At 39.6% G+C, this 26,666-nt stretch overlaps 1 protein-coding gene across 5 annotated transcripts; it reads left to right on the top strand.

The window, feature by feature from the left end:
- Positions 1-247: 247 nt before the first annotated feature.
- Positions 248-26,666, top strand: LOC306642130 (myomegalin-like). 5 transcript variants are annotated; one of them, XM_079107605.1, is made up of 9 exons: positions 248-630; positions 1,274-1,383; positions 12,449-12,656; positions 17,098-17,330; positions 18,866-18,917; positions 19,770-19,957; positions 23,368-23,571; positions 24,926-25,057; positions 26,510-26,666. In XM_079107605.1, the coding sequence occupies exons 3-9, from the start codon at positions 12,535-12,537 to the stop codon at positions 26,593-26,595; spliced, it is 1,017 nt and encodes a 338-aa protein (XP_078963731.1). In that variant the 5' UTR covers positions 248-630; positions 1,274-1,383; positions 12,449-12,534; the 3' UTR covers positions 26,596-26,666. The 5 variants fall into 5 exon arrangements, with proteins under 5 accessions (XP_078963731.1, XP_078963733.1, XP_078963730.1 ...); XM_079107607.1 differs by lacking the exon at positions 1,274-1,383 and having other exon boundaries at positions 248-424; XM_079107604.1 differs by lacking the exon at positions 1,274-1,383.

Raw genomic sequence — 26,666 nt, 5'->3', positions numbered from 1 at the left:
AACAGAAATCAAGTACCGGCTACAGCAGTGAGGGCTCAGAATTCAAATCACTAGACCACCTGAAAACCTCAGGCTGTGCACCTTCTTTAAAATCCTTTCTGTAGGGACCATCTTGCACTGACCTCCGGAAAACTCCTATCCTCCTGGTGCCTCCCTCCCCTTCAGGGAATTGTCAAGTCGGCTCCCTGCTTTATCCAAATTGCAATTCAATACACCGCGCACTGAGCGAAGCCCAACTTCCGCTCCTCCAGTGGAGCTCCCGAGAGGCAAGCCCACAAGTACCAGATCAAGTTACCTCGCCACGGTAACTTCACTTACCTGGAGATGTACTTTCGCAAGGAGGCAGCGTGGGCAGAGATTGTCAACCGATTGGAGTCGGAGGACTAATATGCCAGGAAGACGCAGGAAAGGGGAAGTGAGCAAGGTGAGAAGGGGCGGAACACCTCAGAATCAGGAATACTAAAGTAACCAAAGATATGCAGAAACCTAGATCGCCCGAATGGAAAACTTTTTCAAGAAAGACCTCAGGGCCCTGAGCGGCTGTTCTCACAACAACCTGCTGCACTAGCCTTTTCACGTGTTCATTGATGGCAACTCCCATCCTTCCACACGCTCACGCCCCAAACTCGCGTGAGTCCCTCTCTCACAGCCCACACCCGATTACTTAGAAAATTGTATTTTCTCTTTGATTAATTGCAGACTTTAGCCACACAATTTTACTCTTCTTGGTCTCTGAATTTGGGCAAACAAGAAGGCACGAAGATCGATTTAACTTGCCACCCATGGCTCGCCCAGACTTTAGGGTCTGAAATCCTTAATCTGGGGATCCGAGTTTGGGCTACTGTTGAGAGTTTTCTTTGGCCCTGCCTGTCAAAATCAATCTCTCGAGGCCGTCTTCGAGGGCCAGGGGCAGGGTTAGGTCCTATCAGCACAGCTCCTCTTGCTGGCTCTTCCCTTCCCAGTCACCTGCAGAGAATTTTCAGACGGCGTTTATTCACTTTGCCCGGAGCCTGGGAGGTTCAGGGTGGGTTGCTGGTGGCGAGTTCAAGGTTCCTCTGGGCACCCGTTGCCGCCCCCTTTCCTGGCGTTCTCACCCGCCGTCAGTAAGGTCAGTAATGTTCTGTGTCGGTTTGAACTCATAAAACTCGCAGGCAAGGGCTGCTGCCCTCTTGGACCCTGTCCACTAGGGTTCGAAAAAGGTCCTGAAGCAGCAGAGAGGTTGAATAGACAAACAGGAAGGGCAGAAATCCCATGAGATTTTTCTGATCTCAAGGCACCAAAAAGGTGAAGTTGGCCTCCTCTGAAACTTGCTACTCCTGTCGCTGTCGAAGGGACTTCCAGTCTCCCATTGGAGCCAAAGCAGACAGCCTTGGCCCATTACTGGTGAGTGTACAATGTCTCCTTCTCTCCAGCTGGATTGCATTTGAACTTGAATGGCTGGATGCTCTCTCCCCAAGTTTTCTGTGAATTCTAAGGATACAACTAACTTATTTAAAATCGTTCTCTGAAAAAAGAATACTGTAAAATCTTTTAACAAAGGAAATTATTTCTGACAGGTTTTGTACTGAGGACTATCAGGTGTGAGGGAAAATCAAGATCACTATCCATTCCAAAGAAAGCAAATCCTGCTGAGAAGTTCTCACACACGAACTACAGATTTATACCCTAATGTTGGGCCCACTTAAGTGCATTCTTGATGGAACTTAAGATGAGTCTAGGATGTTCACAATGAATACTTTAATCATTTGAAATTTAAATGCAGATTCCAAAAATTATACCAGCATTTAAAGCCCACTTTATGCTGTTTTTACAAAAATGAGAAAGATGATAAATGAAAAAACCTCATATTGGCCTCTAAATATTAGTTGTATCTACTAAAGCTTTTCTTCCTGCGAAGCACAGAATATTGCAATGGAACATTTTGTTTCATACTCATAAGTAATAGAAAAATTCCTGTGGCCAAAGAAACTGAAAAATGAGTTTCATTTTTCAAGAAAATTCTAAATTCATTGCTGAATATTGCAGACATTTTATGTCTAGTTCAGCTCTGAAGGTATTAGATTTATTTTCTCCAGAAGGTTTAATAGGGGATCTTTAGCAAAGGAGTCAGTCATAATATGTAAAATCATTTGTCTACAATGAAATGAGGAGTAAGTGGCAGCATATCTTGGTTTGAATGGTGGATACTTTGGTCTGTACTCATTTCAGATTTATTGAGTCATATGAAAAAGTCAAACCTGAAGGGTTTTAAGACTTAATATCATAAACTGTTTATTGCTATATAAACAAAACTGCATGAGAATGGTCAAAGGATACATGTATAGATAAATGAAAATGAGATGCCTATAACAGACACATGTTATGTAGTCAGTTGATTTTCATAAACAGTACTAAAGCAATTCAATGGTGAAAAGAATGTCTTTTTGACAAATAATGCTGGACTAACTGAATATCTAATAGTGAAAACCCAACTGCAATAATTTGGATATGTAATGTCCCCCAAAGGCCCTTGTGTTATAGGCTTGGTCCTCAACTTGGTGCTATTGGGAGGTGATGGAAACATTAAGAGGCGAGACCCTAGTGGGTAGGTTTTAGGTCATTGGTGGTGTGCCCTGAAAGGGGATTATAAGATTCCCAAACTCTTCCTCTTTCCCTCTATGTATTCTTATTTTAAAAGATTTTTAGTCTTAGCCATGAGCTGAACAGCTTTGCTCCATTAGTGCTACCAGCTGTGATGCACTGTCTTGCCACAGGTTCCAAAAGTAGGGCCAATGAATCATGAAGTGAAACCTTCAAAACACTGAGCCAAAATAGATCTTTTCCTCTTTTTGTATCTCAGGTATTTGTTACAGTAATGGAAAGCTGACCATCATATCCACAATCTCTACCTCACAATTTACACAAAAAGGCTAATTTGAGTCAGATCACAGACCAAACCATATAAACTACAAAGTTTTAGATGATAATGTCCTTTTGACCAAGAAATATTTCCTGAATATCAGAAAGAAATAAGTAAAAAGGAAATATTATAAATTATCAATATTAAAAATGTCTTCTCATAAAAGACACCAGTAAGAATGAAAAGGCAAGCCACAGACTAGGAGAAAATATTCATAAAATATGTCAGACCAAGAACTAGTATCCAGGAAATATAATGAATTCTTACACATTTTTTAGGATAGGCAAAGTTTAAACAGATTCTCCAAAGAGAATATATACTAATGATCAATAAGCCTATAAAAGAGTGCTCAGTATCATTAGTTGTTAGGGAAATAGACATTAAAATCACATTGAGATACTTCTTAACTCAGGAACATGACTAAAATGATAAAATATAAAAAGAACAAATCTTGGTGATGTAGAACAACCACAAATCAGAGATTTTTAGTGGAAATGTAAAATGTTATAACCATTCTGGTTTGACAGTCTCTTTCAAATTTAAACATAAACATTCCTTTGTTCCTAACAATTGTTCACCTAGATATTTTCCCCAAAGGACTGAAAAAAAAAATATATATATATTTATATATACATATATAAATATATTACTTATATATGCATATTTAAATATATAATATATATTATAAATATAATAAATATTTATATATGTACATACATAAATATATAATATATATTTATGTATATATACACACAAAGATTATAACAAGAATTTTCATAGTAGCTTTGTTCACAATAACCAGAATTACAAACAACCCAAATGTCCATTATCTGTAAAGACAGAGAACAGTTAAGTTCTGACAAGAACATGGAGAGACCCAGGTTAAGTAGTTGCTGATGTAAAACAGAGCACAACAATTCTGGAAAATTATTTGGCAAATTTCTAATAAAGTTACATTTATAACTACCCTATAACCTGGCAATTCTATTACAAAGCATATACTCAAGACAAATGAATGCACATATTTACAAAAAGAATTGTACAAGAACTACTAACAGCTTTGTTCACAACAGACAAAATTGAAATAACCCAGTAGTCCATCAACAGTGGTAAGTTTACACATAGGAATAATACCAATACACCAAAATAATACACTCAACATCATGGATGCATCTCAAAAACATGTTGCATGAATAAAAGTCCAAGACAAAAAATTATTTTCATTTATGTGAATTCCAAATCCAGTCAACACTAATCTAGAATCAGAAAACAAATGGGTTTCTTTAAATGACCAAAGGTGGATGGAGATTAACTGAAAGAGTTCTATGGACCTTTCAGAGGTCTTGAAAGTATTTCTATCAGTTGATGTAGGTTGAAAAATTTGTGAAAATTCATCAGGCCATGCACATAAGATTTGTGCACTTTATGTGAATTATACTTCAATAATGTATTTGTTGCATAAATTGGGGTAGGAAGAGATGGGATGATGGGATTAAGTTTAGTTTTTACTGCATTTATTAGGTTTGTAGTATTAGATGCTATTGTAAAAAAGCTCATCATCATTGCATCTCAAATAGCCTTGCTGTGATTTGAAACATCTCGATTAGAGAGACTATTGTGACCACACGTTTACAATAGCCCAAAACTGCAGATAAAGGATCCTCCACAGTAGGATTCCACAGTTGGGGCTTTACCTCTTTTTTTTTTTTTTTTTTTTTTTGGTTAGTAGTACATGGATACAATACCTTTATTTTGTTTATTTATTTTCATGTGGTGTATGAGGATGAACCCAGTGCTTCACATATGCAAGGCAAGCACACTACCACTGAACCATAACCTCAGGCCTCAGGCTTCACCTTTAGGTACAGTTTCCTCCTCCAGGTTCAGTGCTACTGTCCAGTGCTACGTAGAAACTCTGCTCTTAGATTAGTGCTTGGGAGTTTCTTCCTTTCCGACTTAGTCATGGAGAACCTAGTAAACCCTGCTCTCTGGCCACACATACCAGGTGCAAGCAGGTTCAGGATTTAAAAGAGACACTAAACATAACAAATCTTGGCCAAGCAAGAAACTAGAAAAAGTCTTTAACGCCACGAATACGACCAAGACGCCTGGTAAGACTACTGACAACAACGTGCTGCCCTCCAATATTTTTTACGTGAAAACTTCACAATATTTCCTGCTTTATTTTGGATATGTACAGTTTCTTGCGTTTTTAAATTTTTTTTCAATGTACTCTTCCATTTCTCCCCCATTCAATTACACAATAAAAATGCAATTCCTACTATCAGGATCTGGCCTGTGCCTCTGTATATTTCCTAGGAGGTCTTGGTTGTCCTTTTCTCCACACTTGTCTCCTCTTTCCCTCTCCTTCACAGGTCCTTTTTGGCCCGGGTCCTGCCCCCTGGACCCCAAGGACCTCTCAAGATCTCTGTCCTATTGAGTGCGTGGGACCTCCAGCAGCATAGATGGTACGCTGTAACACCTCTGCTGCCCACCTCATGGGACATTGCACTTCTGGAAGCAAACAGAGGCCGCAGTAAGTCTGTTAAAAAAAATACAAATAAATTCCTCCTTTGAAAACCCTTTCCTCTGCAGAGCATTTTTGGCTGCTCAGAATTTTTCAAAGGACTAACAGCTTCAAGATGACGATGTGTTGGAAATAAATGAGGACCGAGCACATATTCAGGGGCTAGCCACAGCAAGGGAGTCAACCAAGTCACTTCCATTTTGACAGATTCTAAAGCAGGAGAGAGAAGTGGGGAAGATTTATAAAACAAAAAAGTGTAGGTTTTAGGTTGGCCCTGGTTGGAGACTGCCTGGCATGAGGAAGATGCAGGTGAGCTAATTAGAAGTGGGTCATCCTGGTGACTGGTTAGGAGGTGTATATTTGGCTTCTCTCTGATTGGGCCTAAGTTGCTATGGTAACAAAATTAGGGAAGCGGTTTAGATACTGATCAAGTTCCGGGCATTTTGAACCAATTATTAACTGAAGTTGTTCGGCTTTCTGAATGATTACTAGAGAAACGGACTGACTGTCCTACACAGTCCGATTTGCAGCAGATCGGCTTCTCGGGTTTGTTTATTTAGATAAGGGACCTGGTTTCCCGGGTAAGTGGCTGCAGATTGTGGATCTGAGGGGTCTGTTTTTCATATACGGTCGGGGCCTATTTCCTTTTATACGGGTTAGTGTCCAAAATGTATTATGCAAATCCTAATTGAGTGCCTTGCTGGATATCTTCCAAACTTGCTCGACCCGGGTCCAGATATCTCCAGGAGCGCTGGCTTTCTGAGGTAGGCGAGGACCATTTCCGCTGCCCTCTGGTTTCTCTGGCATACCAACGGCAAAAGTACGGGTTTCAAACGAAACTGCCAGCTTCTATTCCTCACTCCAGCTTTTCAGGTTTGGAGCTTACCCAAATTGCAAAAGGAAGATAGATGGTACTGCTGACACTTAGTGAGAGCTCATCCTCTGTACAGAAGAGGCTGCGGCCTGTCCCGTCTCTGTGGCGCAATCGGTTAGCGCGTTCGGCTGTTAACCGAAAGGTTGGTGGTTCAAGCCCACCCAAGGGACGCTGCGGGTGTTTATAACATCCAACCCCCAACTATGTTATAACATTCAAGTGGGATTTGACCCCTCAAAAACAAACAATTTACTAACTCCTGTGATCCTCATGGTTTCTCATCTTCTCTTAAAATTTGTTGAGAAATATATAGTGGGAAGCCTTGGAAATTCCCTTGGAACAGGAATGGCGAATCACCTGGTGTAATTTAAAGCCTGGCTTCAGGGATGAAGTCTTGTTTTTCTTGCATGACCTTAGGTTAGTTAAAAAAAACTTGATGTACCTCAATCTTTTTTTAACTGTAATATGAAGATGGTAATACATAGCACATTACTTGAAGGATGTGCCTGATTGAGTAATTGCTCCATCCACAATGTTATCAGTAGAATCAAGATCATCATTATTCTCTGTGTTATTTTTGGTGAAGGCATTTCTTTTGTTGTTTGTACTAAGCCATTTAAAACTGTTGAAAATCAAAGGAGAAGATATAGAAGTAACCAAAGGTAAAAAAACAAAAACAAAAATGTGTTTCAAAAGATTGAGAGTGAACAAACACAATAGAAAAGGAAGACAAAGAACCATTATTAAAGAGCCATAATACAATTTCTGACCTACAAGTGATCCGCTGGAAAATGTGCTTTCAGCCAGAAGGTGAAATTAAAGTCTTTCCAGATAAACAGCAGATCTTCACTAAAGAAATGTAAAATGTAGTTTCTCCATTTAGGAGTTAAATGGTCCCAAGGGAAACATAGAAATGAAGGAAGAAATGAAGAGCCATGGATAAGTTAAATATGTGAGCTAATCAAATAAATATCACTGTCTCAACAATAAAATAGTCTATCTTACAATGTACTTTTGAAAATAAATGGATTACAATAACTCAAAAGGCAGGAAAAGGACTGGAGTTGTAGCTCAGTGGTAGAGTGCTTGCCTAGCATGTGTGAGGCACTGGGTTCAGTCCTCAGCATGGCATAAAAATAAATAAATAAATAAATAAATAAATAAATAAATAATAAATAAATAAGGGCATTGTGTCCATCTACAACTAAAAACATATATTTTTAAAAGGCAGGAAGAGGGTAAAATAGAGTTAATATTAGTAATAAAGTCCTGGCACTCTCCAGGGAATATAAAATTCTATTAGAATTTATGTTTTAATTTATGTGAAAATTCTATGATTTCACAGAACACATAAAGTAAAACATGCATCATGAAGAAATCAAAAACTAAAAACAACTACTTTTCTGTAATTTCATGTTTTTATGCTAACGGTAGTTTTATTTGGATATAATTATAAACCAGTACGCATATAAAGCATATAGTTTGGTGAATTTGACAAATGTACACACACTTATAATCATCAAGCCAAACCAAGTCTTGAGAACAATTCCATCAACACAGGAAGTTTTCCTCATGTAAGTTTTCAGTCAAAATACCTCAAAGAAGCAATCACTCTTCTGATTTCTGTGGTTATAACCTAAGTTTGCTGTCTGGAAACTTAACATAACTGGGATCATACGTGAGTAGGCAAGAAAAAAATATGTTTTAGATATCAAAAACATCCTCTTACAGAGGCAATCTCTGGGTTAAAGCATATTCACTTACAATTAAATAAATTATATCAAAAATACAAGTAGATCTTTTGTCTCAACCCTAACTTGCCATCCAGATAGAGGAAGACACAAAAAGTTTGAGGGTCACATGAGTCACAACCACAGCTACATTGGCAAGCCATAGGAAGTACCAGAAACCTGGGGTAATCATGGTGACATGCATCACCCCCATAGGATCAACTTTGACAAATGTCACCCAGGTTTGGGAAAGTTGGTATAAGGCATTACCACTTAAAGAAGAATCAGAGCTTCTGTCCAACAGTCAACCTTGATAAATTGTAGATATTGATCACACACGAGTAAGTGCTGCCAAAAGCAAGACAGGAGCCACTCCCTCATTGATATGATGTAATTGGGCTACTACAAAGTTCTGGGGAAGGGAAGCTCCCAAAGTAGGGCTGTCATCATGAAGGCCAAATTCTGAGAATACTAAATGTGTTGGGGACACCTGTTTTCCTGAAAGCTGAAGCTATAGAGGGTTGGGGGGAGGTTCATTAAATGCTAACAACTGCATTTCCTTTGTGGTCTGAGTGTAGATTCTTTAGTGGCATCTCTCCATCCCTAAGTGTATATTGAGAACCCACTTAACAGGTCCTAAGAGGACCAGAAACATGGGCTCTTCTGCTGACTCCCCTCAAATTGATGGTAGAGATAGCACCCAACATTTAGCATTGGCTAATTAACCTTTTCATTCAGAAAGTAAAAGTGATACTTGTCGATGATTGAAATACATGTTAAAAGGCCAACATATGCTGACACATAAAGGAAATAAGAACTAAAAACCTATTGCTTTTTAATTATTTCAAGACATCTTTTTGTTTTGATGGTGTTGGGGATTAGAACCCAGGGCCTTGTGCTTATGAGGCAAGCACTCTACCAACTGAGTTATATTCCCAACCCTAATCTTGTGCCATTTTACTATTATCTATGTTCTTGAAATTATTTGTGCCTAGTGTATTTTATAATTGTCATAAAATATGCATAGCATCAAATCTAACACCTTAATCATTTTTAAGTATACAATTCAATGGCATCGAATTCACATTATTGTGCTACCATTACCACCAGCCATCACAAAACTCTTTTCCTCTGGCAACACTGCAATCTATACCCATTGAACAATATGATTCATTCTCCATTTCTCCCAACCCCTGGAAAACATTCTACTTTCTGTCTCTATGAATTTGACAATATTAAGTACATTATATGAGCAGAATCATACTGTATTTGTCTTCTTTGACTGGCTTATTTCATACAGCATGTCTTTAAGCTTCTCCTTTTTTAAATATATGTCATTATACATAAACAACACCGCAATTTGTTTAACCATTCAACAATTGATGGCCACTTAAGTTACTTCTATATTTTGGCCACAGCAAATAATGCTGCTGTGAACATGGATATATAAATATTTTTGTACTGCTTTCAATTCTTTGGAATATATACCCAGTAAAATTGCTGGATCATATTTTAATTCTATTTTTAATTTTTTCATGAACTGCCATAATGTTTTCCATATTCCCATCAACAAAGCATAAAGTCTGATGGCGTACTCCTATAATCCCAACAACCCAAGAGACTACTGACAGGAGGATTGCAAGTTCAAGACCAGTCTCAGCAATTTAGCAAGGCCCTAAGCAACTTAGTAAGATCCTATTTCAAAATAACTAAAAGGGCTAGGGATGTGGCTCAATGGTAAAACACCCCTGGGTTCAATCTCCAGTACCAAAAAAAAAAAAAAAAAAAAAGAGTTCCAATTTCTACCCATCCTCATGGACACTTGTTCTTTTCTATTTATTTTTGTTTTGTTTTGTTTTGTTTGTGTTTTTTAATAGTAGTCATCCTAATGGGTGTAAGTGGTACATTTGTTGAATTTATATGGTGGAAATATTATATCATGATGTGCTACTTAGCCTCTCTTCCCAACTCTGTATTCAGTGATATTTCAGTGGCCGATTAAAATTGGCCAGTGTGAGTGTATTTACCTGATGGCAATAGGCAAATGGTACAAATCAGGACTTTCTCCTCAGGAGTGCTGTTGTTAAACACCCAGGCACCAATAAAATGGAGGCCTAGGAAGTGGAAGCAAAGTCAGAGGATGTTGGGGGCTATGCCATGTTGGCGGCGCCAGGATGGCGCCTGATCACATCGGCAGCGAGGAGGTTAATTGACATAAGCACACTCAGGTGATTTTCTCGTCCATGCACACAATGTATGCGCATGTGTTCTTGAGCATTAATTGCCTGATCGACCACTCACCTGATCTTTGTGTAAGAGGCGTGGCCCTGCTCTCCGCGTCCTGGAGGTGATATAAGCGTAGGCTGAGTGAGACATACACACAGCAGCCATTAGCAGAGAAGCAGTAGCAGAAGACACGCGGCGCAGCAGTAGCCAGAGAAGAAAAAAAAAAAAGCAGCCATTAGCAGAAAAGCAGGAGAAGAAAGAACACAGCAGCGAGTAGGGGCAGGGGCGGAAGGCAGATTGCCAAACGGAGAACTGAGACGCATCACTAGGGCACCTTAGGTCACAGGATGCAGGACTTTAAGGCATGGCAGGCCTCTCTCCTTCTAAGCTCTAAGAAAGCCTGTCTTTCTTTCAAAGTTTCTTAAGCAAAGTTTCTTTCTCTCTGAGAAGCGGGGGTCTCTCTCTCCTCTCAAAGCAAGTAAACCTCATTTCCTCTATCCTCTATAAACAAGCAAGAAAGCAGTGCACTAAAGAGAAAGATAGAAGTACCTCAGTTTCCACTCCACCACCCATAAGACCCGTGCAACTTGTTGCTGCAGGCAGTGACAAATATCCATGGAGTTTGGAACCATAAAGAGCCAGCGACAAGAGGATCGCTCCCATTCTAGTTGTATCTGAAACTCTCTTCACAGTCTCAACTGTTCTGTCACTAAAAACTATTTCTTGCTCTTGCCATCCTCTCCACCCATTCTGTGGCCTAGATTTTACTGTGATCTGTCATAAAATCATTTCATATTTTCAGCTAAGGCAACTCTGCCAATACCTGATTAAAAGAATAAAGAAATCCATTAGACTTATGAGTCAACACAATCTGAAGTACCTATTACTCACATTCAAGTAAATTAATAAAATATTTTAATGACTTTGACAAATGGGAAAGGAACTTACAAAGCCAGAATAAAATTTAAAACACAGTGTATCAAAGTGCAATGTTCATAGACATTAAAAGAGAAAAAAGCAATGCAAAAACACCTAGAAGTAACAAAGTTGGATGGAGATGAGCATTTGGAAGGTTAAAACTGACCCTGTGTTAAAAGAAACACCTACATGTTGCTATTGCAAGAGAAAGAAAGCCAATATTGCATTGGATTATACTATAAATTTATGAGATGAAAAGATAAGACATTGTTGTGCTAAACTTAGAACGTTATAGTCTAGTTTTGGTCACTTTGTCCTTGAAAAACTGTAGAGGATGAAAACCCAGAGTTCCTAGAGAGAAACAGTAAGAACCTCTAGATGTTTTTAAGAACTCGTTTACAAAAAGCTCCCAAAATTGTTTTCATTGAAACTGTCTTCAGGAAAATAAAAAGATGTGCATGCATGAATATGTCACAATGACTCCCACTAGTATGTGCAATTATTATGTACCAATAAAATATATGTTAAATATTAAAAAATGCTAAGAACATGTTGTTTTGCTGTTTTCTATGCAAAAGCAAGACCGAAAAAGAAATATGCTTAGATTTTTTTTAAAAAATGGTTGTTTTTCAATATGAGCAAAAAGGTACACAGATATTAAAACTGGCTGATAGGAGGGGTGACCTATATTGGTAAGACAGCCAGAGAAAGACAGCCTGTGTTGAGTATGGCAGATACCAGAAGGCAGGGCTTCTTTAGCTACCTCCACATTCTAATTCTGTGATTGTAATTCAAGACCTGGCACCCTGAATCTTTCCCGTAGCACTATTGTTAATGTCACAGTGATTTGGGATTTGAGTTCTGACATCTCAAATTGTGTTTCTACCTTCATGACTCTCAGAATTTCTGGGTAATAAAAATACTTCTTGATGTCCAAAGGGACATTCACTAGGAACTTTATCTCAAATATAATAATCAAAAATACCTATCCCTTAGACCAGTCGATATCCCATTTCTTTTCATTCATTTGGTTAATCATTTTCTTGCTTTTTCTTCTAACACATTTGTGGACCCTCCTTGTCCCCATCATGTCAGCATCTCTTCTTACTTGCTATATCATTCTTTAACCCAACGGGTTGCTGGGGTCCTCTTCAAAGGGGCACTTTGTGGGCTTTACTCTTTACTTTCCTTTAGGTTCTACTCCTGTGCTTCTGTGCGCCTGTGGGATCTCCTTTAGTAATCCAACATCTTTAATTTTGTTTTAATTCCTTTAGGTAGCATTGGAGAAAATCCTGGCCATCACAGAGACCTAGACACATTTCTTCTCCATCCAGGCTATAAGAGCGTTCTTCCTAAGAAAATGTTCCATCTGAAGACTAGGGTGGATCATCCCTTAGAGAAGAAGGGACCTGCTGAAAGGGGAGTGAATGAGCAGAATCCTTGGCCTGAGGAAACAGGAGTCTCTTCTGAGTCTTACGGCAGGTAAGAGACCATTGTAAGACACTTCCATGGTCAGAATTAAGTCATTGCTGCTGTCGTAATGGCTTTTAGGGTCTGAAACGCTTCGTAGATTAATTGTAGGGCTTTCTCTTAAGACCTTCCTGGATTTTCTTTAGAAAAAAGTCTGTAAAATGTTTACTACTAACTAGTTTAAATTATACCAGGCAATTTCGTTTTATTCTAACAACCACATATGTACTCAACAAATACAAAATCTCCATGGGTTCTTGAGTTGATGCCTTCATCATGTGAGTTGTATCTCTTTCCTGGATTGATGGGAATCTCCTGTTGCCTCACGTGTTTCTCAGCTGAATATTGAGCCATCCCAGTGCCCAAGAAGGTGGATTTATATAGATCCCCCATTTACGCTCTGTATATCTTGAATCATGGCAAAATTTCTTATTTCATGCTTTTAATAATAATCTTGGTTTCATATAAGCTTGGTAAAGGCATCTTAGGCAAGAATAAGGTAGCTCCTTGGTCTCACATTCAAAGTGAGTGAAGATACCATGTGAAGATACTGTGAACCATATGAAGATACTACAGTGAGTCTCAGAGTTGTTTAAACCTTGCAAACCACTAAAGATAGAGAATATAGACTCTACCTCATGCCTAGCACCACTTGTCAGGGATATTTTATTGAGATTTACTTTAGGTATACTGTATTAAGAAAATGTTAGGATTTTTTCTAAACATAAACTTATAATGTTGATTGTGTTTTTTTGAAACTATATATGAGCCCTTTTTTCCTCCTGCTCCCACACAATTTTGGCAAACCTCCATAATTTGTCCATTGACAAGCTCTATCTGAATAATATATCCCATCTGTAATTCCAAAGTGATTCCTTCCTTGATCTTACACTAGATCCTCAACTCTTTATTCCAAGACTACAGGATCCTGAGAAATCTAATCTAGAGCACAATAACATTGACTTTCACTAGGTCTGTACTTGCATGTAAATTAACAGGTTATTTATGTAAAATGCATATTCCTGGGAACTTCCTCAGAGTTTATCAATGTTCCACATGACTATGATGCGGTGATCCCTTGGTCAGTAGCTGGCCCACCCAGAAATAGGGATGGGACACTCATATTTATTGAGTAATATATTTTCATCAAACTCTTAGAAAGTAAGTCATACATGCCACAAAATTCTATCAATTTAGTACCATAAATGCCATTTTACTAATAAAGATGATGTCATAAAGAACTAAATTACCCAATATATTACATAGTTAATGGAGAGTCTAGCATTCAAATCCAGGACTGTCTTTTCCAAGGGCTGTGTCTTATTTCTTCAACACATCTCCAGGAAAGAGTTTGGTAGGAAAAATATGTTAAAATTAGTTGTTTGCAGCAAACTCAGTACATTTACTTTTCAACAAATATGTTTACATGGCAAACACGTGGGCACTATGGATATGGAGCAAACAAGGCAGGGCGAGCCACTGTTCTCATGAAGACCGCCTCCCAGCACAATTGCCAAATACTATACCAACAAATTAACTAAATATGACTTAATTTTCATTGTGACGTGTCATTTATTACTTGAAAACTGAGAATAAATAAAAGACCTATAGTATACAGAATAATAGATAGGTTCCAGGAAAGTGGAATAAGTTTTATTTATCTTAGAGATCCCTGAAAGTCAGAACAAGATGTATGGTATTGATAAAGAACATTAGGTTAGAAGGATTTTTGTTGTTGTTATTGTTTTAGGTACCAGGGATTGAACTCAGGGACACTCGACCACTGAGCCACATCCCCACCCCTATTATTTTATTTAGAGACAGAGTCTCAGTGAGTTGCTTAGTGCCTTGCCATTGCTGAGGCTGACTTGAACTTGAGATCCTCTTGCCTCAGCCTCCTAAGTCACTGGGACTACATGTATGAGCCACCTTGTCCAGCCTAGGTTGGGAGTTTTGAGCCAAAATTTTTATTTATGACTCTTCTACCTACCAATTATGGGAGATCAGGTATATTTCTTATTCTTACTGAGACTTACTGTCCTTACCTGTGAAATTAGATGAGGTCCCTTCCTGCCCTTCTGCATCTTTGATGGACTGGTATACTATTACCTTAGTATTTACATCCAGCATCAGATCTTGGCTCTTAATATGTCTGTGCATATACATTTGTATACTCCTGTGATTGCACGTGTAGGTGTGTATATATGTGTTTGTGGTTTTTCTTCAAGGAACACTATACTTATATCCTAAGATTTTAGACTGAAAGAGCAGATGGGAGAAGGAGCACATTCTGGGTTGGAAGTGATAAGGAGGCCTGAGTAGCTGAAGTGAGCATAGGTGTCAAAGTGAGGCCAGGGTCTAAAAGTGAGGGAACTAAGAAATGCTCACATCACCAGAATCTTAATAGTAGCTTGTACCAAGCAGCAAGGACTTGAACATCTACAGGATAGACACAGAGCTAGTTTATGCTACTAGGAAAAGGAATATCAAATCCAAGAGGAAGGAAATTTGAGTATAAGGTCCTGGTCCATACCCCAGGATGTTGACCTTGGGGCTGCTCTCCCAACAAAAGATCACCAAGAAGTGTGAGCTTAGATGAAAAGATGAAAGATGTTTAGAAAGGAATTAGAGATGTTAGTTCTTACCTTAAATAGTTCTATCCTAAGGGTCAGAAAGAGATATTTGTATCTGAAACCCCAGGAATAAACTTTTCTATACCTAATATTACTTATATTTTAGAAAGGCTTTTAAAAAACACAATATGGCATAAATATTTATTGAATATTTAATTTTCTAGACACTATATTAAGCACCAATAAGATGTGGTCTCTTCCATGGAAGAGCCCAAACTGAGTGGGGAAGGAAAATATATAAAAAGGTAGTCTCAACAGAACATTCTAACTGTTCTAGCCGCTTTTCAGCCCAGCTGAAGAACACAAGGTGAGCCCAACTCCTTAAGAAGTTGTCACCTGTTGGGATGAATTCCAAAGGACGTTCCCATGTTGTAGAGTGTTCCACAGGTAGGAACAGGATCCATCTTAGAGGGAAGAGTTTTGTGCTTCAATGGAGAATTCATAGGATTCCTGAGAGAACACATAGAGCAGAAATGCAATGAGGGATGAGTTGAGGTTTGCAAGCACTTCTCTTTTTCATTATGGAACATTTTTAATGAGAGTCTCTTCTGTGTTTGGTTTTGTGGATGTAAGATGAATAAAACACTCCCAGCTTATTCTAATTAGTTGCATAATGACATGAGAAACTTTGGATGGAAATGTGAATAAAGTATAATGTTTAAAAGATTCAAAAGTGATTCTGTGCTATCTGGGGTAAGAGCTGCTCTAATCCCCACTTTGAGTTTTTCCAGTACCTGGATAACCTATTCTAAACTAGCAACTCTGGGATCTCTGGCAAATTTCAGCTTTTCACAAAATAGCCAGTACCCATGGTCCCTGCTGGAACAATACAGATAACACTGACAAGTCTCCAAGAAAGAAGGTTTTGGTTTTACTCTGGCCAACCAGCTGTAGAAACACAGTAGATGTCAAGGTGGTCATATAGGTTTACCATTACCAAAGTAACGAGGGATAATTTGTCTTCTTTTAAATGCTTTACAGATTTTGCTGTACTTGTTCCAACATTAAATTCTAGTACTTATCATATTTTCAGAAAAGCAAAGTAGGTATTTTAAATTTTCTTTATAGATGGAGAAACTGAGATACAAAGTAGTAGACTGACTTCCCAAGTTTTCAGTGGAAGGATAGGGTGAATTGGGACTAAAGTCCAGCCCTGCCAATTCCTACTACTGATACTTAACTAGTTTGCCTCTCTCAAGAGCAAGAAGAACTAATATTCTCTTTTACTCTCTCTATAACAAAGTTACATTAGACAGTATATCATGATACTCTAACTCAGTTCAAATTATTTTAAACTCTTTTGAACACCTGTGAGTAAAGCACTGAACTAGTTATAGTGGAAGAAACATAAGTGATAGCATTCAGTGGTTAAATTATAGGAGCTGGAAGATGTCTTGCCAACTGGTTATCTATAGAAAAGACACAAGAGTTCATCCTAGTGAAAGAAAAATTTTGCTATCTGGAACCTGATGTGGTCTCTTCTCTCACATGACTGATTTTTTTCTCTCAACTTTCCAATAAACACCTGGTTTTGTTTGCCAAACTGAAATGTATTATAAGCTCAAGAAAGGTACTGAATGGCAGATTTGAAAGATGAAAAGAGAAGAAAATCTGGTTGCATTTTCAGAAATATGACAAAGGAGGAATGACTATTTTCGAAAGAATTTTCACCTATAGGACATTTTAATTTTCCTTCTTTCATTTCCTTTTCCATGCTCAGGTTGATAAACATTGGGCCTTTTTTGGTGATACTCTCAAGTACCTTCTGCTGAAGCACCATAACCTTTTCTACCCTTGTTGCTGCTGCTTTCCCACTTTAGGAAATATTCCTTGATCCAGGATCAGGCTCTAGAGTTAACTCGTCTGCAGCAGAAGATGAAGATTGGGAGAGCAGTCTCTTCCCTTCTCATCCAGCATGTCAGGAACACAGTAAAGACCTTTGAGGAGCTACTCAGCAACAACAGCATGGACCACTACATGGAGCAGCACTTCCGAGAGCAGCTGGCCAAAGGAAGTCAGTTGGCAGAGAGCCTTGCCAGCAAACTTAGCACTGGTAAGTTGATCGCAGAACTTGGGAAGATCTTCAATTCCTCCTGAGATCCTAGACTTTTCAGCCTGATGTGCTGCTTTGTGATTACCATATTGGGGCATGACAGAGTCAGGACAAGCAGGTAAGGAGTTCCAAGGAGAAATACATGGGGTCAAAGGTGTCATGATGATCACCGCTACCTCCATTCTGCATAGAAAGTAGCTTTCAGGGTAGGAGGTATTGTGGGGGTCTCTCAGCCATGTCCCACATGAATGAGAAAAGGGTTAACTGCTGGAGGATGATGTTGGCTATAAATCAGTCGATTACCTATATTAGCTAATCAATAAACACTCAAGAGCCAATATTCTTTTTAAATGAGAGGGGGCATGAGGGATCTGGTCACACCAGCTTTGGCCTCTTATAACAACAACCTGGAGCAGCCCAATTCTCTTTTATTTATAGACACACAGGTAAAGGAGCCAGGAATGGGAGGAGCCTCTTCTGTGATGAACAGGATAGAGTGGAGTTAGGAGAGTCATCTTCTTAGGGGGACTATCGCAGAAGCAGACAGGGAACCACTCCCACAGCGCCATACCCCGCCCCCAACACCCACCCTGGCAATCTGGGACAGACTTCCCTGTCTGCCAGTTCCTGGAAGTCAGGTCTCTGTGTCAAGAGGCTCAACCTAGTCTGCTTTTGCTAAATAAGGATGGATACCCACAGGGTATCTCTAGGGGCGAAGCGATTTATCTGAAACTAAGTGGCAGAAAGAAAGAAAGAACAGGGGCAGCTGGATGTTGTAAAGGGCCTTGACTAGGAGATCAGAGGCCCTCATTCAAGCTTGTGTGTGTCCATTACTAGTTCTGGACAGGTTAATATTTCTTTTTGTTTCCTCACCTAAAAAATTGGTCAAATGCCATCAGTCCCTGAAGACTGCTTGATTGTTCAAAGAAATAAGTAGAATTAATCAGTGCACTTCAAAAAATGGTAAATAATCCTGCTGATTTTGGCATGGGTTAGGCACTGTATGTACTAGGACTGGGTGGTGAGAACATAAGTTATTTTGGGAACCTTTTCCCTAGAGCATCTAAGGACATATATAACAGTAAGTTTGAGGCCACTGTGCTGAGACACAGAGGTAGAACAGTGATGTCATCTCCTCAGAGAAAGGAGTAAGTTCTGCATGAAAGCTGTGATGGGACACATAGGCACAGAACTGGGGGAACCAGTTGTGTGGCAGGACTTGGAGGCTCTTGGAGTGGTCCAGAGGCTGGCTGAACAAGTGTCCTGTGGTCTATGTGGAGGGGCGGGATTTTTACCCTTGTACTATGACTCAGAGCAGAGCAAGTAGAGATAAAAATCTTTGTGGTAAGCTCAGGAAACCTGTGGGAAAAGCTTTCTAAAGACTCAATCCAAGATATCCTGGGGAAAGTCAGAAAATCCTGGACTTGAATGTCAAGTCAGTCACATGTCTGATCCCAGATGGAACCCAGTGTTTGTAACCTGGGAAATGAAACCAGTTTAAATTTTGACTGGGCCTTGTTGAATTTATTTTTCAGATGACCGTACAAGTCAGAAGACTCAAGCAGGACAGGTATCTCAGACTCTCAGGTAACTCCAAATTTTCAGGATGAAAGATGTAATTTGGTGAAGAATTCTAAAGCAAGGACCAGAAGATCAAAGGAACAGGGGGCTCTCATACCAGTGAAAAAGAAATAGCTTATTATGTAGCTTTTATTTACTTGTCAAACCATTGTATATGTATGCTTACACAATGAATGAGATGGTCTCATTTGTTTTTTTAAAAAGTTATTCTTCATTTGGGTTCCTATTATATAAATTCACCAGTTTAATAACTTAGATCTGCTAGTTCTTAGGAGTTTCCTGGGCTCCTAGGCATGACCTCTGTTTTCCCCTGGCTTTTTAAAGATCAGAGTAAAATTATATTTGGTTTCTTCAAGTGTGACCCAAAGAGAGCTGACAGATGTCAAATAACTACAAATTTTCCTTGCAAACAAAAGTTTATACTTTAATCTCAATATTTAGAGAAAGAGGTTTAGAAACCACAAGATACCTGAGAGATTACATTGCCTCTGAAACCAATTTTAAATGGGCCACTGTAAATACTATTTAACAGATTCAATTCACAGAGTGAATTGAACTCTTGGGCTTTTGGGTGTCTTATCATGGAAGCATGAGTATTTTTTAAAGGGCCCAATGACCCTTTTTTCATCCTTTGGATGTTTGTGCTCAATGTTCTGGATAACAGTTGCTCTCCCTGCCCCTCGATCCCCACTCCCCCACCACCCACCCCACTCTAACCCTAGGCGGAAATGAATCATTTGGTTTTTTCTATGGAGGAATAATATTCCCACTTCTCTTGGCTTCTCCTATGAATCTCCAAATCAATACAGCTGTGGTGTTCAGATGACTTTCATTTTTCCTTCTTTCTTTCCCCTGCAGTATCTTACGGGAGATACAGAAGAAGCGTAGAATGATGGAAGTCCTAGCAACTAAGGAGGGTGTCCGTTCCCAGACTCAGTCCCAGATCCAGGCTAGAGGCCTTACCCAGCCTGCTGCCCATCATTCCCTCAGCAACATCTCCTCCCGGCTTAATGAGCAGGAAGTACATCCTGCAGTGAATGTAGCCAGTGAGTACATAAGTAGCCTCCAATTTAGGGACACACACACAAGGTCTAGGCCATGAAAAGGCATCTTTGCTCTCAGGCCCTGTAACCCAGGGCACAGCTCTGGGATTCAGTGCCAAGCACAGGCCCCAGGCAGTTTTTCTTCATTCCTAGTCTCATATGCCATCACTCACTGGACCCACTCTGGCATACACATGGTGTTGGACTTGGCGGGTAGAGGGGTACAAATTGGGAGGTTGATGGAGAGGGCAAATGACACAACCATGTCATCTTAATGGCCAGGCTAATATTATGTCTGTGATTCTGGAATTCTTAGGGTAAAGAGCCATGGTTCCTATTTTCTGTTCACCCCTAAATATTTTTTTATCATTCATTTGTGGGTTTTTATCCCATCCATCATCCTAATAATTCTGCTAATCCATCAATAATTGGACATGCTGTAAGGTTCAAGATGAGTCTCTTACCAACCCAACCATACCAGCATGCCCTTCTCCAGATTCTTCCAGGAAGACCATTGGGGTAGCCTTGGTAGGAATGGGAGGAAAATATTAACTAGTTTTAAATCAAACCTGCATTTCTTCCCAGTTTTCTCTTTAATTTCTCTAAGGGGAAAAATATTTGAATCTTCAGGCAACTCTATGAGTCAAATCATGGTGTGGTCAACATAAGAAGCCATCCTTAGTATCTGGATATATCTGATTTATTTTTCTAAGTTGACTATTTTAGGCAACAAATTAACTATAATGGTTTTAACCTGGTACTATTTCTGCTTTTTCATTTCATCTTGCAAAGCAAAGCAGTAAATATTTCCCCTGTGATTATAGCAGTCAAAGAAAGACAGGAAATTCACATTTATCAAGCATCTATTATGCTCACATTTTTTTGCCACTCTCCATAAGTCATTCATTTCATTGGCAGAGATCCCTTCAAGTAGGTGGTAGTATACCAGTCTTATAACTGAGGACACTAAGGTTCAGCAACATCGAGGAACTTACTGAAGACAACCCAGCTTAAGGTAACATTCACTTCAAGTCTGCCTGACTCTGAAGCGCAGGGTCTATCTACTGCACTCTGTAGTGTGAGCAACCAGGGACAAAATAGAGAGGGTACTCACCCTTTCTCAGCACCTCTTTTGCTAGGCTTCTGGAACCAGTGTTTTCTCTGTTCCAGTCATTCTGCTCAACACAAAGATATGGTCTCTACAAAAGGGACAAGAGTCTACATATTGTACTTCTTGCCCTTGGTATGTACCTGACCTATTCCAAGGGACCAATAGGAGTTTTATTTTCATCCTTGAACTTAGTTACCCAAAGGCACATTGTTCAAATTCAGCACTGCCCTGAGAGATGGCAGAAGGTCAAGGACACCTTTCCCTTACTTGCAATTCCTTCCACTATTTTCAGTGAGTGAGATGTCACCTCTGGAGAGATTCTCCCAAAGAGCATCAACTTTATTTTCCACCGTCTCTACCTTTCCTGAGGGATACTGAAGGTCTTTCCCTTCCATTTGAAGTTATCCTATCAGAGAAACAATTGTCACTGTTCCTTTTTTGCTTTTTTAGCCAAATTTATAGAACAGTCAATGAATAATCCTGTTGGCATGGCAGCTACACTGTAAGTTTAATTACCCTCACAAAAGTCTGGTAGCATGTGTTCCCTGAGTTGAGTAGTCAAGGGAGACTAGAACATGAAAACACTGATCACTGTTTACTGACAGACTTGGAAACTCCTATGATCTTGGTTGAGAGTCAGCTGATTTTCTGAGGTGGGAATAAAAGTTTAAAAGGGATGGGGAATCACATTTTGATTGAGTTCCTATTTTCCTTGAGGCATTATATTAAAGGTATAACAGAGTTTCCCAAACACTTTATATCACAGTGGTTCCAATTAGTATCTGAAATGTTATAAACTAGGGAATGGGATATTTATTTAAATATATAATTCCCTAAAAGAACTTGGCTTGGTTGAAGGTAAACAGGAACCTCATTCCTTTGTACTCAAGGGGGAAACCTCTCTATTCTGTGACCTTTGGTACTGACCCTTGAAAGGAAGAAGGTTCTTTTTCTCTGAATTATGGCCCTGCCACCCCAGCTGCTTTTCTTTTCCTCAGAGGGAAACAGTAGTTAAGGATCCAGATGACGTGGTCATGTTCTCAAAGCATCATTGAACTATAAGTTGTCAGTTATTTTCTGATTCTACAACCCTCCACACAAAAGTATTCTAGTCATTCTTTGGCCAGGAGCCATATTTAAGAATTATAAATTCTTAAATATGAGCTATATTTAAGAATTATTTTTACAGTGTTGTGACCATTTTGGATAGGATCCAAATCAGCACTTGCTTTACACAAAGACTCCCTCAGCTTCAATAGAGGTCCAGAGTCAGCTGAGGCAGGAGTGGTGGGAGCCATAGGACTAGAAGCAATGCTTTTCAGGTTCTCTGCACACTGGTTCTGACTGCTCCTTCATTCTCCAACTCCATTACAGAACAGTCCCATGAAGAATCAGCAGATGTGTTGCTGGTGAGGATATAGACTATTGGGTGAACAGTTACTTGTTCATGGACTAGCAAAATGCTTCATTCCTTCACTTTCTTGACTCCTAAGGTTGGCAATGAGTTGTACTGTTAGAAGAGACACTTATGAAGTACCTCCCTGGAATGGTTGCAGCATTGAGAATCATAGAGGGAGCTAAGAAAGGGGCCACTGGATATTTCCTGTGTGTGTACTTTTACCCTCAGATACTACATCCAATCTTTACTTTTTGATGTTGTAGGCTAGGAAGTGCCAATAACCTCAGGATGAAATCTATAGTCCTTGGGAAATGTGTCTTCATCTAACAGATATTTAACAGTTGGCTTGGAATCACTGATGTCTGTCTTCATCTTCATTCCCTGGATTACTCTATTAGTTTTCTAGGGCTTCCACAACAAAGTACCATAAACTGGGCATCTTAAAACAGCAGAAATTTATTCTCTTGCAGTTTTAGAAGTTAGAAGTCTGAAATCAAGATGCCAGCAGGGGTATTCTCCCTTTGAAGGCTTTAAAAAAGAATTCTTCCTTGCCTTTTCCTAACTTTTGTCAGTTTCTGTAAGTGCTACTTTGCTTGTAGTCACATTGCTCCAATCTCTGACTCTCTCTCTTATGATCTTCTTCTCTGTGTTTCTCTTTATCTCTGTCTCCTCTTCTTTTATAAGGACATAAGTCAAGTTGGATTTAAGGCCCACACTAATATAATATCATCTCATTTTAACCAATTATATCTTCAAAGACCCTATTTATAAATAAACTCACATTCTGAGGTTCCAGGTAGGCAAGAATTTTTGGAGGATGATATTCTGCTCACTTAATTACTTTTAAAACACTTCATTTATGACTTCCCTGTTTGTTTCTCACTCACTTTCCATTCTGAACAGATGTCAGCCCTGCCACTTCTGCTGGTTCAGCTGCATTGCCCAACAACCATTCAGGAGCCAGATCAGCTCAGCTGAATAAGACACCAGAACCTGGACAACATGGCAGCAGTGGCCCATGGGAAGAGATGAGGCCTCAGAAAATGAATGCATCTGGGGACCTAGCCTCCTTCTCCTCATTGTACCGACCAGGTTCCAAATCCTCTGGTAAGACCAAAGGAGTCTTTGTGGTAAAATAGAGCCCATTGACAGGGACAACATACTCCTTTTCTTGCCAGGGGAATTTTATTCTTCTGTTACAACCTGACTCACAGAAGTAAGTGGGAAGATGAAAGGGGAATATCCTAGGGATCAGCCAGAACATTAGATTCCGGATCAGGGCTGATTCTCCTATCCTTCCCATCTAAGACTCACTCTGGGACAGAAGAATAAAGGAATTCAGGGACATTTTGAGGTGCTCTTCAGGGAAGATGAGTTGCTTTAAATTCCTTCTCCATGCCTAAATTAGTCTGTTCTAGAATGCCAACCTCAGCCTTCCCTGGGGGAAGGTCTTCCTTGGATAAAGAGCACATATAGGAAGGAAAACTATTTCTACTGAATCACCCATCTGTCTCTCTCTCTCTCTCTCTCTCTCTCTCTCTCTCTCTCTCTCTCTCTCTCTCTTTCTCTCTCTTTCTCTGTCTCCATCTCATACACACATAAACTGTGCATACAATCACAAACCAATCCTACCCTCTTAAACTTTACTTTTGAATTTGGACCCAAGCTTCTTAGCACCCAGTAGCCATGAGTACAATTATGTAGTGAAGTGGATTGAAACAGCCCATTTTTGGGGTCCCATATAGTGTAACAAAAAGACATTTTGAATTTTGGAAGAGAAATCTGGCCCTAAGCAAAATGTCCCAGTGGATGAAGCCTATTTGCCTCCTCTCCTTCGTGCATATTTCCACCACTCCTTTTTTGGAAATTTCCATCTCTCCTCTTCCATTGTCAGGTCCACCTACCCAGACTCTTCCATGTTCCTCTTTGCCAAATTTGGTGAAAGGAAAGCATTCAGTATCATTCATTATTCTCATAGATTGAATTTCATATACACTTACTCTTTCTCTTTATGAATGGTTGAACATCAAAGCTAGTTCAGATGGATTATCATGTAGGAGAGGTATGAGGTAGAGAGGGAGGCTTTCTGGATTGTTACATCATACCTAGGAGGTAACAAACCTTCCCATTGTCAGGCCAGATCTATCTAAAGATCTTCAGCAGGTTTAAAAAAAAAAAAAAAGAACTGTTTTTATCTCCCTTATATATACTCATCCTCTGTCTGGGAGGAAGCCTTAGGGAGTTTCTTTATAGGGGGCTATCTTGTGATTGAAAGCCCAAGAGCTATTTAAGAGAAGTCGTCTAGTGCTTCCTAGCTGCCCAGGTGAGAAGAGGAAGTGGACAGAAGTTTAGAGGTGGGTAGAGATCTTGCATAGTAACCTTAGGCAGGTCCTATACCTGCCCAAAAGTGATCAGGCTTCTCCACCTCCTCCCTCTCACATGTCTTAATGGTATGCAACAGGGGCTGACCTGCTGGAAAAGAATCTTATTGAGATCCAGAACCTACGCCTGCGACTGGAGGAATCTGTCTATATCAATGACCGCCTGAGGGAGAGGCTGGAACATGTGCTCAGCAATACTGACCAGGGGAAAAGTAGGAAAAGCTGAAATCTGTTTCTGTCTGTATCAGAAGGGCACATAGGTTTTTGGGGCAGAGTTTCATAGTTTTAAAGCATAATAGTATACATTATTTCACATTACTTACAAATTGGGAGGCAGGGAAGGTATATTGTCCCTACTTTATATATGAAATTTCCTAGCACAGGGAGGTCTAAATCTCATTCTCAGGAACGTCTGATGTGCTACCCATTCTTGTAATTCCTTATACCATCTGGTGCTATTCTTAATTGACTGGTAAATAGTGGAACCAAGGTTTCCATGGTACCCAATTCAGTACAGGAAGGACCACATTCCACCTTCATGTCCTTCCACATGCGCTGGATACCACCTGCCACTTACCTATGTGAATGGCCTTCATTTTCATACTCTTCACTCTGGATGCTTTCATTTGAAGGCCCATTCTTCCATACACCTTCTCCCTTGTCAAGCCCAGAAAGATGACAACGAAGGCATTTACAACATTACAACCACAGCCAAATAGTTGCTTCACAACTGTAGCAATTGCATGCAAGAATGTATGAACATGTAAATGTGTGGCCAACTGTGGTGTACTAGACAAAAACTAAGTCTCAGCCATTTTACATTTTTGTCTCAAAACATGAAGCTGCCAGGTTTTCTGTTTGACTGGGACAGAAACCTTAGTGGGAGCAAGAAAGTGTATGTATGAAAATGCCTGTTACCCAAATGTTTGTCTTGTCCCTATGATACCTCTATCAACCTCTATAGTCCATGGGTAGGATAGGGTGTCCATACCTAAACTCTGTAACAAGAGGGGCCTCAGGGGAGCAAAGTAGAGTTTTCAGGCTGATAGAGGGCTAAAACCAAGCTGAGGCACTCATATTCTATATTCCCTTCTTTCCACATAACCAGTGTAGAAGCAAAGAGAAGAGGTAAAAAGTATAAAAATTGTCCAGGACCACACAATCCAAAGGTGTCATATTTATTCTCAATCTAGACCAATCTACTTCTTGTAAGATCCCATGTACACATTCCCAATTCCTGGACCCAAGAGTAAATTGTAGGTGCAAGCCTATAATCCTAGCTACTCAGGAAGCTGAGGAAGGAGGGTTGCAAGTTCAATATCAGTCTGGGCAATTTAGAGAGATCCTGTCTCAAATTTAAAAAAATATATATAAAGAAATGAGAATGTAGCTCAATGATAAAGTGCCCCTGGGTTCATTTCCCAGTATGCAAAAAAGAAAAAAATAAATTGTCTTGAAAATCCACGTCATGTCATCTTTCTAGATAATCAGTCACTGACTGTCAATTAGCTAGCATCTTAGTGTCACTCTGCCTGCCCTCCTACTTCTAGATGAGTGTAAAAGCAGGAGGGGAAAGAATATAAATTTTTGGTTTGGAGCAGTCAGTGAAGAGAATCCCTTAAGTCCCTCCAGACTCCATTGCAGCTCTGTCTTTCCCTTCCTAGGTACTGTGGTCTCAGATGGCTCCCTTCCAAACCCTGGTTCACATACTCAGACTTACTCTTCTGGCTCTGACCAGTACATCCTGTGACATGATGTCTGGAGGAACTAGAAGAATCCTCTTCAGAATTTTTCCTGCCCTATCCAACTTGGGTGTGGACT

This window comes from Sciurus vulgaris, assembly GCF_902686455.1.
Source record: "Sciurus vulgaris genome assembly, chromosome: 1".
NCBI classification, from domain to species: domain Eukaryota; kingdom Metazoa; phylum Chordata; class Mammalia; order Rodentia; family Sciuridae; genus Sciurus; species Sciurus vulgaris.
This window is presented reverse-complemented; position numbering and strand designations above follow the sequence as displayed.

Excerpts from the sequence above, each read along its gene's own strand:
- LOC306642130 (XM_079107604.1), top strand. The coding sequence starts at position 588 with ATGGCAACTCCCATCCTTCCACACGCTCACGCCCCAAACTCGC. Across the intron at positions 631-12,448 it reads CGCTCACGCCCCAAACTCGC|GTAGCATTGGAGAAAATCCT; the intron begins GTGAGTCCCTCT and ends TAATTCCTTTAG. Across the intron at positions 17,331-18,865 it reads TGCCAGCAAACTTAGCACTG|ATGACCGTACAAGTCAGAAG; the intron begins GTAAGTTGATCG and ends TTTATTTTTCAG.